General features: G+C 52.2%; 1 protein-coding gene across 4 annotated transcripts in view; it reads left to right on the top strand.

The window, feature by feature from the left end:
• ASTN2 (astrotactin 2) overlaps positions 1-17,896 on the top strand; it is a 694,556-nt gene that overhangs the window by 490,042 nt on the left and 186,618 nt on the right. For all 4 annotated transcript variants that reach the window (XM_081150627.1, XM_081150626.1, XM_081150624.1 and 1 more), the window contains 3 exons: positions 1,617-1,741; positions 5,629-5,733; positions 8,206-8,385. In XM_081150627.1, the coding sequence (XP_081006753.1) occupies positions 1,617-1,741; positions 5,629-5,733; positions 8,206-8,385 (410 nt within the window). The remainder of the gene's footprint in view (positions 1-1,616; positions 1,742-5,628; positions 5,734-8,205; positions 8,386-17,896) is intronic.

Raw genomic sequence — 17,896 nt, 5'->3', positions numbered from 1 at the left:
CACGTGCGTACCTAGAAACCCACCGCCATGCACAGGCATGCCCGGCAGACAGTGCCAGGCCCAGCCCTCGCCTCACCAGGTGTGCAGTCAGCCTGACCTGGGCTCCAGTCCCATCTCTGCTGCTTCTGACCTCTGAACCTCTTACTCTCACCCATAAAATGAAGATACTATCTTGCAGGTAAAGAGTAAATGGTAAAATGGGTGTAAAGTGCTTAGCCGGATCCTAGCAAATGACAATTCAATAAAGACGTTGTCAGAAATGACAGTGATAATGGTGATGATGAAGGTGCTGGTGATGCTGAGATGGGGCCAGTGTCTCCTCCTCTGGGCTCAGGGGTCAGACATGGAGAAGATGTTCACTGAATAAGTGGGTTGATGGTGAGCTTCGCAGGTGCCTGGGGCAGGTGCGCAGGGACCTGGAGGACAGACAGACAGGTGACGCAGGCCACCCCACAGCTTGCGCAGTTGCTTTTGGATGGTGGGAGACCCAGGCTTCAAAGGCATGGCTTTGGCTCACAGATTTCTGTTTTCCTCTCTCTGGTTCTCATTTAAGGTTGCGAATGAAGTGATAAGCACCCTGGCCCTGCCCTTCCCTTACCTTACCTCCTCCCCTCCTCACTCTCCCCCTCTCCAGATTATAATCAGCATCTCTAACTCCGAGGATCTCCCAAGTCAGATTTTAATTCAGAAATGCCCTTGATGCCATCCATGCCAAGTGGCTACCAAGTTCCCTGCTTGTGTACTCCCAGAGACAGGAAGCTCACCACCTCTCTTGGCAGGTGCTCTGTTTTTAGGCAGGTCTGTTGTCTACAAGAGTAAAGCCTGCCTCCCGTGACGCACTATCACTGACCCCCCTTGAGACTACCTCTGTTTGGGGTTCAGTAAACTGAGGTCATCCAGAGGTCTGCCTTCTGCATCCCTTCCTACAGGTAAGGGATAGAGGCGCCTGAAGAAGTTAAGGCAGGAGGATTACTAGCCTGGGGGTCGAGAGACCTGGGTTTGAGTATAAACCATTGGTTGTTGCTGAGCAAGTCACTGCCTTTCTCCAGGCCTTGGTTTCCCCATCTCTAAAAGGAGAGGTTTGATCCAAAAGATCTCCTAGGGTCCTTCTACATTCGTTCAAGCCTTCCTTCCTCCAGCTTAACCTCACCCCCTTTATCTTCAAGCACTCCATGCTCTTCCCAGTTCCCTCACAGCCTGGTCCACCATTGTCATTGCTTATGCAAGGGGACGTTTAGCAGCCGAATGTAGTCTGTACAGCACCAGACTGTCCTAAGCAATTGGCAGCTTTGGCCCATTAAGTGTTTATAACTACCCTGAGGTCTCACTTTATAGAAAAGGAAACTGAGGTGCTAAGAGGACCAGTAGCTTTCTCAGGATGACACAGCTGGGAAGTGTGGGCCGGGATTTGAGCCCCAGCCTGCTGGATTCTGAGCCTGTCGTCAGCACCATGTTCCCAGAGCTGGGATTCAGGGAGCCAGCGGTAGCACAGCAGAGCCACCCACCACCCGCCAGTCTCCGTTCGGACCCAGGCTCCCAGGCTCCCTGCCTCCCTGCCCCGCGGCCCCAGCAGCCCCCACGCCTCGACCTGGCAGTCTCTCTGCTCCTCTCCACAGAGAAAACAACTTCATCAAGGACTTCCCTCAGCTGGCCGACGGGCTGCTGGTGATCCCGCTGCCGGTGGAGGAGCAGTGCCGGGGCGTCCTCTCCGAGCCCCTCCCGGACCTCCAGCTGCTCACTGGTAAGACACGTGCGGCCCCCTCCCCAGCCTCCCGGACCACACACCTGGCCTCCAGGTGCGTGTCAGCCCTCAGCACCTCCAGGACAGGCCCCACCAGGCCTTCCCCTAGTGAGGGGCGGGGTGAGAGGGACAGGCCGTTTCTTGGGCTCCTACTATGTCCTGTGCAGAACTAGGGGCTTGCCTGAGACCCGGGACTCTGAGCCCCGGCCAGACCTACTGTCTTAGCAAATTTCAAGTATATGCTAGAATATCATTAACTGTAGTCACCATGCCTAATATAGATCCCCAGAACTCATCCATCCTGCGTAACCTTCGCACACACTAACATCTCCCCATTTTCCCCACCCCGGACCATTCTACTGTCTGCTTTTTACGAGTTCGGTTCTTTTAGATTCTGCATTTAAGTGAGATCGTGTAGTCTTTGTCTGGTTCTGGCTTAATTCATGAGGTGCATTTTTAAATCATTCTAAAGTAAAGACAGTGGACACCCCCCCCCCCCCCCCAACTAGAGCCTCTTCCATTTGAAAGTACTTCAGTTGCCCAACTTGTTTTTGAACATTGGTGCTGGATTTTCCACTTTATAGAGGAGGAATCGAGACTCAGGAGGGGAAGGGGGCAGCCCGAGGCCACACAGCACACCTGCGAGGACACGGCCAGGTGCGGGGGCTCTGCCTCGTCTGCCCGTCACACCACTCTGCAGCTCTCTCCCTTATTGAGAAGCAGCCTTTAGCAGCCTCTCCCGAGGCTCCGTATCTCTGTCCCTCCCACGGTGCCTTTCTGCTCCTCACAGTCTCTCCCCAGTTCCTCCCCTACCCTTTTCTTGGGGACTTTCCTAAGGTGGAAGGGCCCTGGCTCTGCCTTTTTGATCCAGTCGTTGGCCCAGGGAGAGTGCACGGTCAGTGAGGGATGATCGAGCCATCTCGCTGAGAGGGAAATTGTCCCCCAGGGAGGGCCCTGAAACGAGACAGATGTAGGTCTCATTCCCCTCATCACTTCCGAGCCCTCGGAAACCTCGTACGGTTGTCTGATCCCAGGCGGGGGAGAACCCGCAAGTGCTGAGCCTCCTGGGGGCCGGGCGCTGTGCAGCGTTAATCTGTGCCGCCCTGTAAGGGTGTCATTGTCTCCTTTTAAACCGGCTGAAGAAGTCATTTAACTGGTCCGAGGCCACGTGGCTAGTCTAAAGCCCTGTCAGGATTTAAGCACAGCTGGACTTGATTTCAAAGCGGGTGCTGTGTCCACTGTGCCACATCACCTCCCTGACCTGTCCCGCTTCAAGGAGGAGCCCAGATGTAGATCACAGGAAATCACAGATGTAAAAATACTTGGTAAAATGTGTCTAAAAACAGCTGTGCCATCCTTCATTTTCACATTTCATAAGATTATAGAACTTCAGAGCTGACATGGGCTGCAAAGGGCTTCCAGCCTACTCCTTACTGATGAGGAAATCAGGTCTTCCCTGTCCCTGCTGAGTGATGATCCCTCTTGCATATCCCCAGTGATGGGGAGTTTGCCACCTGTTAAAACCACATTGCCATGGTCCATGGGGTGGAGGGGTGCCGTCCCCTAATGGAAAAGTCCTGGATCTATGATTGGTGTGTGTCCTTGGGCAGTTTCCCTCTCTGAGCCTCAGTTTCTCCTTCTCAAAAATGGGGTATAACAATTATTTTTCAGGATTGTGGTGAGAATTTGAGATCATGGATGTGAAATGCTTGGTACATTGCGGTTCACATGAGTGGCATGAATTTTCATGATGATTTGTTTTGATTTGTGGGGTCTTTGGAAGTGTCCTAATAAAGAAATTGCTACCTTTCAAGAGTTAATTTTTTTTTAATTACCAGGAAAAAAATACCTTCCCCCATTCCAGAGCTTCATTCTACCCCCAATCTCTGGGTGTAAAATGGGGATTGAGGATAGAGTCACGTAAGATGGGCTCATGGATGGAGGAAGAACCGGGGATGGGTTTATGAATGTGAGCGAGCCAGCAAATCATTGCTTATTGAGAGCCTGCTGTGCGTCAGGCTCTGTTCTAGGCTCTGCAGAAGTGGGAAAATACAGACCACGGTGTCAACCTCAAGAAGCTGACATCCCACAGGCGGAGCTTTATTCCACGTTGGACTCCAGAAAGACCAGGGGGTGAGGGGAAGTGAGGGGTGGAGTGACGACCGCTTACCAGGGAGGCCCAGGCATGGGCTAAGACTTGATAACCAGAAGGAGTAGTATTTTTTTTCCTTTTGGACATCACACCACCCAGTGGATGAGCTGTATCAACAGCCTGTGTGCCCCCTCCCCTGGAGATGGGCCCCACTTACCGACACCCCTCCAAGCTTGGTCTGAACTAGGATGCGCATGAATATATGGGCAGAGGCTGCCTGGGCTCTGGCGTCTGGTTTTCCTGGGCACATTGTCCTCTTTGCCCTGAGTCGAAACACCGCCTTCCCCCCCTTTCCCTACCCGCTGTCCCCCTGTCCCCGGCCTCTGCAGAGGAAGGAGAGGGCGACTGGCAGAGCAGATAAACGGGACATATTTATAACAAAACAACCTCGCTCCAGTGGACATATCTTTGGGGATCATGAATATTTTACTTTAAAATGAAAGCCTCTAAAATAATTATATTATTTTTGAAAAGGCTAAGGAGGGAAACAACAAGTCGACAGTAATGGACAACTTTAATACCACAGTAATGTCCAGGAAGAAGTCACTGGTTCCAAGGAGATTCTCGTTTTAATCTCAGCATCAAATCTCTCTTTAAGCGCCTCCGCACCAGGGGGCAAAGGGAGAGGCTGGAAAATGCGCCTGCCGTTTGCAGAGGGTTCATAACAACAATAGTAATAACTGCCGATGTGACCAGCCTTCTTCATGCCTTTCTCCTCTGATTATACAAAAGAGAGTTTGGAACGCTCAGAGCCGGAAATTTAGAAAATGGGGATGAATATAAATCAGGAAATAAGAATCGTTTATACACCCACCACCTACTTGCTAACATTTTGTTGTGGGGGTTTTTTGTTTGTTTTTTTGTTTTTGTCTGTACTTTTGTTTCCCCAAAATGCATTCTATGGAACGTGAGTTCCAGTGGATTCTCTGTAGAAAAAGAGTTAAGGGGTCACAGAAGTTTGCAAAATGCTGGCACTGCCTCCGCGGAGCTTTTACCTGCGTGTTAATCTATTTAAAGGACCGAGAAACGGCAGCTTTTTTAAACAGTGTTTCGCTCTGCTTAGCCGGTGTTTCTCAGCCTTACTTGAAATGGGAACCTTTTACATGCGTATGTTTTGATGATCCCTGTGGCCATCTGGTGTTTCCATGCTGGGAAACGGTGGCCTCCACGGGGGTCAGGAAACACGGAGGGTCAGACGGTGGCTGTGCTCGGCTTTCCACGTGGCCTCTGTCGCGGCCGCTCCGCTCGGCGGCCATCCTGAGAAAGCAGCCCCCTGCCGATACGTGGTGAACGGCTGTCCTTAGCGACCCTGGCCCGTCCTTACAGCATTTCTCACTCCCTTGCTTGAGTCTCACAATGTGCCTGTGGAATGGGGTCATCGTGGGGAGCAGCAGTATCAGACGGGGAAACCGAGGCACTGAGATGTCTGGTTTCCCATGGCAAGGTGCCAACAGGGTCAGATGGGACCATAAAGCCGCTCTGGTGTTTAAAGGACCTTACAAGCTGTCAGACAGAGATTAAAGGCGGTTGGGGCTGAAATCCGAGGCCAGGGAGAGGTCTGGAATTGGGGTCCGGATAAAGTTGTCAGCCCCGGCGAGAGCCTGTACTCCAAGGCCCAGCCGTGGGTGCTTCGAGGAGGTGGCCGTCACCTGGAGCCCAGGGGTGCAAGGCAGAGGGGTGGCGACTCGAGGCCTCCAGATGCCAGGCTCACCGGGCCTTCTTTTCCCTCCCGCAGGGGACATCCGGTATGACGAGGCCATGGGCTACCCCATGGTGCAGCAGTGGCGGGTCCGGAGCAACCTGTACCGCGTGAAGCTCAGCACCATCACCCTCTCGGCAGGTGAGGACCACCCCCGGGCGCCGGGGCACCGGGCGTCATTCGGCACGTGTTCCCAAGGACCTAGGGCACGCCAGGCCCCGTGCTAGCACTGGGAGGCTGCCATCCGGGAGCTCCCAGGGAGAGCAGACGGACAGGCGGACAGACGGTGGCATCTACGCACTGCAGTAGGGCCAACCCAATCGTGAGACAGCCATTCTGAGAAGCCAGAGAGGCTTCCTGGAGGAAGGAGTGTCTGCGCAGGGCGTGGAGGCATGAATGGAGGGAGGGGGGAAATGACCGCCTATGTCCCGTTTATGCTCTTGACATAGTTCAAGTTTGTGGGTTGTAAGTTCTCAGGAGCTGATTCCTCTGGTCTTCCCTCCTGGCTGATTTCTTTTCCTGCTCATCTTGTATACAACAATAACACATACCCCCTCCCAGCACACACACACACACACACACACGCGTGGCCCACACTCACCCTGAGCTGACGGTGATCATTTGTAGTTGTACAGATGGGACATGTTCTTTGATGCCTCTGTGACTTTGCACATGCTGTTCCCTCTGTCTGGATGTCCTTGCCCGGGGAGCCCTGCCTGCGATCCTCCGAGACACCTCCCACACTCTCCATTCCCCTCAGAGTAACTCAGGAAATTTCCTGCGGGCAGCTCCCTGAGCTAAAGCACCGGCAAGTGCTCGTTTCCTCTCTGAGCCCCGCCTCACGCACAGATCCCAGCCTGCGGGTGGGGCTCGGGTCCTCTCTTCCCGTCTTCTCTGTAACAGAATCAGCACATGGCTGGGGCTCATGTTTGATGAAGGAATAAAAAATATACAAACGAAAACTGAAAAACAAGGAACGAGTGAAGGACTTCGGAACTATGAGGCCTGACCTAGGGTTCTCTCCGCTGGCCCTCACTCACAGCGCTGCCCCTGGGTTCTTGTCCCAGCGTCGCCTCATCACCCATCAGCTCCTGCCCTAAATTGCCTTCCTCATTGTCACTGTCTTCATGAGCAACATGTCACTCGGGTGGCCTGGGAATCGGAGGACTTCCTCTGAGAAGTGCAAACAGTAATTATTGCTGACACTGGCCCGAACTTTATAACATTTTCTGTCTTAGGACTCCTATCAGTCTTGCAAGGAAGGCATTTTTATTCCATTGTTTTACCGAGAAGGAAACGGGGGGTCAGAGAGGTTAGGTAATTTGCCCAACATCACACAGCTAGTGAGTGGCAGACCAGGAGCAGAGCAGGGATTTGATGGCAGTTTCGTCCGCCTGGATGAAGCGCCACAGGGCATCTCTGCGATGTCATTATTCCTTAACAGCCACCATCTCCTCGTGAACACTGGTCTATTAATTACCCGGCTGCAGGAGTTAACAGGCTGACAGAGAGAGGCTGCTCTCATCAAGCACCCATTCTCCGAGTCCTGTTCTGTTCCCCGCCCCCCGCACCCTCATGTCGCACTTTTGAATAAACTGCGCTGTTCCTATTAGAACTACAGAGGTGCATCTGAGTTAATTAATCAATAACGATGCTCCGGAGAACCCCCTTGTAAATCATATGTTGGCAAATTGGAGCTCATGTGTAACATTGAAAAAGAGCTTGCTCGTTTACATTTTACTTTGATGCGGCCTGGGGTTGGCTGTCCTTGTGACCACGGGGATGGGTGTGCCTGCCCTGCCTGTGCCAGGTACCTGGCCGGGGTGGGGGTGGGGAGGACGCATGTGCAGGCTCCGAGACCAGTGGGCCAGAGCTTCTGTTTTCAAGGTGGAGCATGTGGAAGGTGCAGAGACTCAGCACCCTGGCCAGGATGGTGCGAAAGGTTTCCTAGGAGAGGGGTGACTAGAAGCACAGGTGGGGCTTCGGCAGGACGTAGGGAGGCTATTTTAGGTGGGGGGTGGGGGTGGGGGTGGTGTGTATGTGTTGGAGGTGAGATGACGGATAGAAATGAAGAAAGGATGGTAGAAATCCTATGTCATATTCAGGAGTAATCCAATCGCTGACTTAGCTGGAGGTAAAGCCCGATGCAGGTGGCTCGTGGTTGATGGCCTTGGACCACGGCAAGTTCATTTACGGCCTCTGAGCTTTGACTTGCTCATCTACACTATGGGTTGCTGTGGTGGGGCTGCAGAGCTGACACCGAGGTTAAATCAAGCAAAGCACGTGGTAAGTGCATTCAATCAAGCGGTGTGCCGGATGCGCATTAGTTGCTCAGTAAACGTCAGCTTTGATTTCCTGATTGTGGCTTTCAGGTCCCTGTGATCAAGATCACCAAGCTTTGGCCTTCCTCTGTGATCAGTCCCCTCTTGGTCAGTGTCTCGCATGTCCACCGGAGAGAGCAATCTTTGCCGTGCCAGTGAGGGGATGCTGTTCACGTCTGGACTGGTGCAGCCATTAGGCTGACCCTGGAAAGAGCCCCCCTGCCTCTTATGATTTGCCAGCCACCAGCCTCCAGAGTCTGACCCCCTCTTCTCATGCTCCCCCTCTGTCCAGGCTTCACCAACGTCCTCAAGATCCTGACCAAGGAGAGCAGTCGGGAGGAGCTGCTGACCTTCATCCAGCACTACGGCTCCCACTACATCGCAGAGGCCCTCTATGGCTCCGAGCTCACCTGCATCATCCACTTCCCCAGCAAGAAGGTCCAGCAGCAGCTGTGGCTCCAGTACCAGAAAGGTAAGCCTGGAGCGCTCGCTGGAGGTGGCGGCCAGCTGGGGTGTGAAGGGAAGGCTGCTGGGGAGATGACTGAGCTCCCTGGGAGCTAAATCCTAGCTCTGCTCTGTATAAGCTGTGTGGCCTTAGGCAAGTCCCTGCCTCTCTCTGGGCTTCTGTTCCACCCTGGGCAGAATGAGAATGAGGGGCCGGGTGATGATTTCTCAGCTTCTTAGCCAGCATTTTCTGAGACCCGGGTGGTGTTCTGGACTCCAGAACTGACTACTGCAGGCTCCTGTTTCTCTCTCTCTCTGCTTGAAACAACTGTCTCGGGCAGGGCAATGGGGAGGGGGCATCTTCTTCTCTCCAGGCTTCTTGGAAGAAGCCAAGAAGAGCTCCAGCTCCTCTGGGAGAGATCACCGCATGTCTGAGGGGACAGTTTCCCAAGGAGGGACTTTTAATCTTATGGGGGTCACCAGATCTCATTTCCCTTGGAGTCCCAGCTATTATCATAACTAGAATTTCCCAAACCAGATGGAGACCAGCCTCTGTCATTGACCTTGGGAAAGTCATTCCCTTCCCGCCTCAGTTTTCCCTTCCTGTGAGATGGGTACATAGACAGCTATCCTTGTCTACCTCCCACATTAAGGGGAAGTGGTGTATGTAACAGCATTTTGAGAAAGATAGAAATGTCGCATGCATGCATTATGTATTTTATTAGGTCCATGTATTCATCCCCCCATTTCACAGATGAGAAAATGAGTCACAGAAATGCTAGGTCAAGTGCCCACTGTAATAATTACTTAATAAGTAATAAGGTGAGGATTGCTTCCTGTCATCACTGTTACTATTGTTATCAATTAATTTAAAAAGAAAGGCTCTGGATGGACGGAAAGGGTGGGGAGTGATGTTAAAATCGTGCCTGCATCTTCTTCCTGTGCCTCAACCAGAACTCATAAAACCGCAGAATGCGGAGCCGGGGGGACCTTGCCGGGGGGCAGCACTCCAGTGTCATCGTTGGGAAACCTAAGGCCCAGAGGCAGGAGGTAGCTTGCTCAGAGTCACACGGCTCCACCCCGCCAAGCAGGGCCAGGACAGAGCGGGGCACACACTGCCTGCCCCCCGCCTCTTACACTGCCTCTCACCCCAACTGGAGGAGCCCGGTCCACCTGCATCTGACACCTCCAGACCCTTCCCGCCCGCCCCCACCCGCTGCGTGCTCTCACCCCCTGCCTCCCGCCAGCAGCTGCGAGGGGCGAGGGTGGTTTATAGGCACAGGGGACATAATTGAGTTGCCTGGGAATAGCTGTTTTATGGCTGTGACAATGACGGTCTTTAAGGAAGTGCATTAAATCAATAGAAGTCTGGTCGTGCCACCCTATAAATAATGTGACACATCATTAAGCAGGGCAATAAGCTTCAGGACTTCGAGGTAATGCAATTAGGTTATGTTTATAAAAACCTTCGCTCACCGTGGCCACTGAACTAATTTGCCTCGTCCTGCATTCGGGGCCGGGGCACCGCGCTCATGCTAAATCCCGGCCCGTCTCCCTTTGTGGCCACAGTTTCATTCACCCCAGGAAATCTCAGGCTTTCTGTACAGAGGATGCGTGGCGTCTGGCACAAGTAAGATGGGGAAGGAGGCAGAGAGAATGCCGCAGACCGGGCCCCTTCAGGACGCGGAGCCTCCGAGGTGCCGCGAGCTTGCTGGATGAACTTGGCGCCCGAGCTCTTCTCTCTGGGCCCCCAGGGCAAGGGCGCTTTCCCTAAGGCCATCATCCCTGCTCACCCCCAAGACGGGCACACGGATGCGCCGAGGCCAGCCGCACCGCTCTGGGTGTATTTCTTGCTCTCTCCATCACCTGCTGGGGCCACTTAGACGGCACATCGGGTGCCGTGGCTTGATTTTGTTTTTAACTTGAGAGTGATGCTGGGAGTGGGGGGATGAGACGCGGGGAACGTTCCCCCGGAGAACTGAGGGACTTCTGGACTCAGATATCGTCGGTGACCCTCCTCTCCCCAGCCGCCGAGTGTGCGCCACTGACATGCGCTAAATGCAATTAGGGGGTTCCCGGGAGCCAGGTCGGGTGAATCTGGGTGTGCAGCCCATTGCTCTGGGGGCAGAGCTTGTGGGAAGAGGCCGGGCAGAGGAGCAGGGTTGACGTGGGACAGACAGGATTTTTCCATCCCGGTGGCTCTTCTAAAATCCCTGCCAGCTATCCAAGGGGGAAGGAACTTCTCCGTTTCTGCATCCTCCTGTTAAAGGAGGGATAGCGATTCCCTCGCATGGCTTTTGGGAGAATGAAGTGAGATAAGGTAGGTAAGATGCCTGGCACAGTGGGCACACGAGCAGCAGTGGCTTAAAATAAAGCAAAAACTGTGGGCACCCGCTGAGGCTTCTGGTCCTGGCGGCAGCTCTCAGTCTTCCCTGTGCAGCCTCTACGTCAGGAGCAAGGACAATCCTGCAAGTTTCCCTTCTCTCGGACAGGGCGGGCTCCCAGGTAGAAGAGGCGGTGGGAGAAGAGGCCAAGCAGGGCCTGGGTGACAGCCACAGGCCTCGTCCAGCGCTTGACAGTTTATCGTTCACTGAGCCTCTAGTTCACGGCTGTGTCCCACGTGCTTCCTCTCGCAGACCTTGCGCCAGGTGCTGGGGCACCGTAATGGACAAGACGTGTGCGCTGTCCCCATTCCAGCCTGTCTTACCTCCCAACATTTCATCATTTTTGTCACAGACTCCTTTTAATCCCCTGATGCACAGTGAGAACGAGGGAGGGCCTGGCCCGTGGGAGGGAACCCAGTCACTGTCACGTGGTGGATCCTAGCTTTCGATTCATGTGCCATTTCTGATCAGTTGGGGTGGTTTGTCTAGACCACTGCATGGAGGTAGCTGGGGTCACTGAAAACGCTGTGATTAACTCGCAATGTCTGCTCTAGCTACAGAAAGTGGGAGCAGCGGTCCATACCCTACGTATTGCTTTCCCCATAACGGGGCAAAATGAAAGCCGCACCAGGCCCAGCTTCTGACTGATTCCAGAGGGGCCTGGGCAGAAGGAATAGGAAGATCCTGGCAGGGGGGTGGGGCTTTCACTGCCAGCCAGTATCCTGGGTGGGCATTCTACTAGTCTGGAGGGTCTTGGAGCACTGGGCATGTCAATCAGATGGCATCTGGCAGATGCCAGGAACAGCTGGGCCCTACAAGGCAACCAGATGAGCATGGAAGCTGTCAGCCTTCAGGTTCCTATCACTGTTCGCTCTGGTCCCAGGGCATGTGTCCCCAGCACCACGTGAAGTTTTGAGTCTCCTGCCCCAGCTCAGTACTTTCACTACATGCTTCTGTGCTCTGGATATACCTATATTTTGAAAAGCTACCTTTCACCCAATCAGGGCTTCAGTTCACTCTCTGACTTGGTAATCACATGCTCTCCCTACCTGTGATCTTGACACATGAGTGGTAGTTAATGATTAAGACTCTGTGTATAAAGTGAGCCTGCATCTGGCTACCTTGCATAGACTTCCTCATTTGGAGATAAAGCACAAGGTTCTGCAGTCAGATGGATCCTGGTTCAAATCCCAGCTCTACCTCTTAGCAGCCCTGTGGTCTTGGGCAAACTGATTCACTAAGATCAATTTCCCCACCTGTAAAATACCGGATTCAATGAGCAAATAGACAGATCAAGGATGGGCTCCTCTAGCACTGAGCAGGGCACCTAATTATTATCTTGATTCAACCCATTTGTTCCACCAATAGTTGCCACATCCACTCAGGTAACCATGTGCCCGTGTGTGTGTGTGTGTGTGCGCACACATGTGCATGTGTGTGTGTGCACACGTGTGTATGGGAGCAGGGGATGTTTTACGGCTGCTAATTTACTCCCATCCCTTGTCACTTGACTCAGGACCAAGGACAGGGGCAGATTGGCCTGGGGTTGAGAGGGGCCTAGGTGAGTTCAGCTGTAGGGCTGCAGCCAGGAGAGGGAGGTAGTTGTGGACCGTTGCTGGGGACATCTCAGAAGGGCTCTGTGGCCTGCACTTTCGTCATCCTCTGTCACCCTCTATTCTGGGTGGTCAGTGATGGATGCAGAAATGACCAGTCTGAAAGGTTTCCTGAATTTTTAGTTGCATTCCTTTTTCATGAAGAAAGTGACTATGGAAGGTGAAGGATCTGTGTATGTGAAGGGATTGTTTATTCTTGGGGGGGGGGTGTCTGTGTGTGTGAGAGAGAGAGAGAGACTGAGAGATTGACTGAGGAAAATAGGAAGACCCAGGAAAACAAAGAGACAGATGCAGGGAAATTCACAAAAGGAAATGGAGAGATTGTGTAGAAGAGAGAATGTATGCAATTAACATGTCCTTTTCAAGTTTAGGGACTCAGTGACCGGGTGAAAGGACATTCTCCAGGTGAAGGTCGCACTGCTCTTGAGTTTAGATTGGGAGAGTCCATAGGATAGAGATATCCACTCAGATGCGTGCCTGTTGCCACCTTTAAAATATATTTTCTCTCTCTTATAATTTCCCAAGACTGCCCAGGGAATGGATTTCTGCATTTCCATTTGAATTACAGTGCACTTTTGAATGTCAGCTGAAACATTTCTAGACTCCGCTGTAGAGGAATTTTGGCTGTCTGAAGGCAGCCCAGGGGTTGGGGTGGGGAGAGGAGAAGGGGGGAGGGAACGATGTAGTCAAATGTCACCTCCTTTTGTGAAGACAGGTGTGGCCAGGGCCTGATGTGAACTGGAGAACTCTCCCGGGCATCCAGTCTCCTGGGGGAACTTGCTTCAAAAGCAGTGACCAGACATGAAAGGAGCTGGTTCCAGAGCTGAGACCTGCATGGGTACTGGTTTCTTTCCCCGGTGATTTAGTTGTCCAGGGGCAGTTTTCAAATCCCATTTGCTTGACCTTTCATTAGCATTTGATGGAGTTGGCCACTTCCAGCTCGAGGCCCTTTATGTGTTCGCTCCACGGTACCAGGTCTTCCTGACTGCCCACCTCCCTCCGCCCCACCCTGTCCGCTCCTTGGCAGCTGCATCCCCCTCTGCCCGACCAGTCGCCGTGGCTTCGCAGGCCCCATCCTACAGGCGCCTCTTGCCGGACTGCGTGTTCTCTGTGGGGAATCTCAGCCGTGCTCTCTGTTGTCACCCCTCCACCGAGGACTCCCACTTTCCACCTCCGCCTCCAAGCTCTCCTCTGATATTTGCTGTCACAGTAGCTCCCCTGCTGCCCAAACTCTGCCCCACACTACTACTCCTTCCCAGGTGTTCTCGTGAAGAACCATCCCAAGTCTTTTCCATTTTAATTCCCCCAAATCTCTGGAATTTGTCCACTTCTTTCCACCTAAAGCTGCCACCCTGTCCCAAGCTGACTTCATGTCTTTCCTGGACTCCAGTGTGGGCCTCCTACTGGTCTCCCTGCATCCACTCTCGTCTCTCATCAACCCAAACCATGCAACAGCCCTGAGGACATGGGTCGGCCAGGGTTCTCCAGGGACACAGAACCAAAGAATAGATAAGTAGGTAGGCAAATAGATAGATGGATGGATAGATAGATAGATGATAGGTAAAAAGTCTCTTTATTATATATAATATTAATGTATAGGGTATGTATGATATATTTATATATTATATATGATTTATGTATGAAATATATATATATTTGATTTCATTTATATATGGAGAGAGAAAGAGAGATAGATATTTGTTATGAGGAATTGTCTTGTGTGATTATGGAGGCTGAGTAGTTCCAAGCCAAGATCGGCTCAGCAAACTGGAAATCTAAGAGAGCCAGTTCCATAGCTGGCAGGCTTGAGACCCAAGAACCAATGTTTTAGTTTGAGTCTAAAGGAAAGAAAAGACCAGTGTCCCAGCTTCAAAGAGTCAGGCAGAAGGAGTTCCTTCTTGTTCACAGGAGGTCAACCTTTTTGTTCTATTTAGGCCTTCAACTGATTTGATGAGGCCCACCCACATTAGGGAGAGCAATCTGCTTTATTCAATCTACTGATTATCTCATCCAGAACACCTTCACTGATAACCTCACAGATACATCCAGTCTAATGCTTGACCAATATCTGGACATCCAGTCGAGTTCACTTGTAAAAATAACTGTCATGGGCTGTTTCTAAAACATGATGGCGTGTTTCATCATGCCACTCCTTGGAGGAACACTCCTGGGTGCCTTCTCATTGCCCTGAGGCTGATTTCCAAACTCCTCCCCATGGTTCTCTCAGACCTGATGTGTCCCCAGCCAACCTCTCCAGCCCCACCTGGCCCCACACTCTTTGCCTTTCGGTCACACTGAGCCTCACACCCCTTAACTATAACGTGGGCAGAGATCTCAGCCTGGCTGCATTCGTCTATGCCAGGGTCCCAGTGTGCCAGGAGGAGGGCTGAATACTGCCTCCCCCTCCCGCCTTGGCTCCTGTGCAACTACTTGTTGGATCAATAGAGCTCTGAGGCCCTGTTTTTTCTCTGAGAGGCAGGGGTACCAGAGGTTAAATAGGAGCCGGACATTCTCGAGCCTGCAGCATGCCAGAGGAGAGAGCCAATGTATTTCTCCTCGGAACTTTGCAAAAAGACGATACAGGATGTGGTTCATTACACACAAATAGGCCCGCGAGACTGCCTTTCCTACCAGATGAAATTATCAAAAAAAGCATTTGTTCTCTGGTTAAGACTGAGTCCATCTGGAACGGAACACCCTTGTCTTTTTCCCATTGGCGCATCCCAAGAATAATAACCCTTCCCATGTGCTTGGCGCAGTGCACTCACAGAGCACTTTCACGAAGGTTATGAAGATGACAGCAGGTCCTGTGATTAATGGATAGAAGGAGCTCAAGACAAACAATAGTAGGAATCAACACAAATCAGTCTTTGTCACCCGCTCCTTACCAAAGGCCCACCTTTCAGCATGTAACAACCTACAAATCAAGCTGTGCCTGTGTTACCTGTCCCATCTGCCGAGTGTGTGACTTCTGGTTAACTGGGCCTCAATTTGTTCATTGTTAAATGGGTATAATATTGCTTGCCTCGAAGTCTTGTTATGAGAATTAATGAGCCCTAGATGGTTTGGCTCAGCAGTTAGAGCCTGTGGACTGAATGAAATAGTATTTCTAAAGTAATTATCACGGCCTCTGGCATATAAGCAATGCTCAGGAAGTGCTACCTACTATTATTATCAGTTATTGTTATAAAACACATTTAAGTCGGTGATGATTATTATTACTATTAGTTTTCCTAAACAGAAAGTATAATGGTGCAGCTCTGGCCAGTCCTGAGTACAGCAGGCTAAGATATAAACCCCCTTCCTTTCAGACCTTCTAAAACCATGGCTCTTGCTCTCCGGCCAGTCCACCAGCTTGTGAATTTGAGTCCTGCCTGAACCTGGAGGTGGGAGTAGAAGTCAAAGTTATCAGAAAGTCCAATAGTGGGGGACAGGGGAGCATGTCTGCATGGCTGAATACCAAGCTTGTTGTGCTCATGGAGAATGTGTAGGGCCCGGCCGGTGTGGCTCAGCGGTTGAGCATTGACCCATGAATGAGGAGGTCATGGGTTTCATTCCGGGTCAGGGCACATGCCCAGGTTTCGGGCTCAATCCCCAGCAGGGGGCATGCAGGAGGCAGCCAATCAATGACTCTCATCATTGATGTTTCTCTCTCTCTTTCTCCCTTTCCCTTCCCATCTCTCTGAAATCAATAAATATACTTTTTTTAAAAAAAAAAAAGAATATTTAGGGGTGTGTGTGTGTGTGTGTGTGTGTGTGTGTGTGTGTGTGTGTGTGTTGAGGGAGGGTGACAGGAGCAGGCAACAATGACTGACTTGGATTGCGTTCCTACAATGGGCCAATTAACCACAGGAGCCCAGCTGTCTGCACAGCAACGCTGTGAGGTGGAGAGAATTACGAGCATCTCCCAAAGGTGAAACACTCATCTGCTCAAGGCCACATGGCTGGTCACAGGCCGGGGCGGGATTCTACCCCAGGACTGTCGGGCTCCGAAGCCCACATGCGCTCCTGTCTCCCTGTAACAACACGCTGCGCGCTGGGAGCCGCCACGAGCCAGGAGGGACCCTGGGCGCGTCTCGCACGGGCTCTCATTCGATCCTCACAACAGCCCTCTAAGGCCGGTGTCGTCGGGCCTGGGAACTGAGACTCGGGCTGGGGTAGGCTGTGTCACTCAGGCTCAGCTGGCAAATGACGGTCCCTCTTGCCTTCTCTTTCGACCATCTTCTCTTCCTCCAGTCCTCTCTCCAGCTACAGTGGCTGTTACTTAACCACAGCCGGCCTCCTAAGAGTCCTGAGAGGCATCTCTCTTTCCCCTGAGATGATGAGGGGCCCTTGGGCAGGAAGAGGGAGAAAAGACGCAGGCAGGTCAGCGGGATCCGGGCCAGCACGATGCCGGCCAGCTGGCTCCAGAGCCTGGTTTCCTGGCAACACCTGGGCTGTGGGGCCGGGTGCAGGCTCTGAGCCAGGCCTTAGGGACGGACGTGGCCATTGACCCATTGGGCGAGTGCTGGCCTGATTGTCTTCATCTGACCCCGTCCTAGACCACAGGGTTCCTCCGGCGAGTCCTGGGGGTCTGTACTTTTGTTTTCTCCCATTCCACAGGTGCCCAGGGCGATGGAAGGCTCCTTTTGGAGATCTTGGTCCAAGACGTCCCTGAGGGCTGCGACACCAGAATCATTGAAATTTGCAACAGGAAAGATCCTTAATTTAATAACACTATTAAATCTGTTAATATAGATGGTGAAAGAGAGCCCCAGGGGGAACGCGCAGCTTGCTCAAGGGGAACTTTGATAGTGAAAGTGTTAGGTCTCAAATTAGCTTCCTCTCGTCCCTCCCTCGTCCAAGAAAGTGTGTTGAGGGGTCATTCAGGAGACCATGTGTCCAAAGGTACCTCTTTTTGTTAGTTTTATTGGGATAAAATTTACATATCATACAATCAGAGGTGTCTTTTTGAGCCTTGTCTTGCAGTGGTGACTTTGCACCAAGGCGAAGTCTGAGTTTCCATGAGGGAAGCTTCTCTAAGGAAAATGCAGTCTGAGGGAAGCACCCCTCCCACCTTCCAACCACATCCCGTTTTGTGGCACAGCCTCGGTCAGTGATCAGGGAGGCAGCTGGCGAGAGGAGCAGGAGGTGGCTTGGCCAGCTGGCGCTACCTGCAACCCAAAGCGTTCATCTGTGTCAGCAGAGGAGCGGGGCTGACCCCCTGCGCTGGCTTTACCCAGCGACAGCGATAGTGCCTGCTCTGTCGGGTACCGGGCTAGGTGCTGTAGATTAACGGTCAATTAAATGTCACTAGGCCTTCACAGAGCTCAGCCTAGTCTTGGAGAGAGATGGGTAGTGAGGAAGTCATGGTGCAGTGTGTAAATGCCAGAAGTAGGAAACCCAAAATGTGACAAGGCCACCTGACTCGCGCTGTGTGGTGGATCAGGAAGGGCACCCCAGAAAACCTGGGGGAGGTGGGATTTAGTAGACATGGGTAGCTAGAGAGAGGGAAAGTGATTCCGGCAGCAAGGAAAGCATGTACAATAGAGGTTCTAAAATA

Source organism: Miniopterus schreibersii (assembly GCF_964146895.1).
Source record: "Miniopterus schreibersii genome assembly, chromosome: 11".
In the NCBI taxonomy this organism is placed as follows: Eukaryota; Metazoa; Chordata; class Mammalia; order Chiroptera; family Miniopteridae; genus Miniopterus; species Miniopterus schreibersii.
Note: the sequence above shows the minus strand (reverse complement) of the source record. Positions and strands in the feature narration are given on the sequence as shown.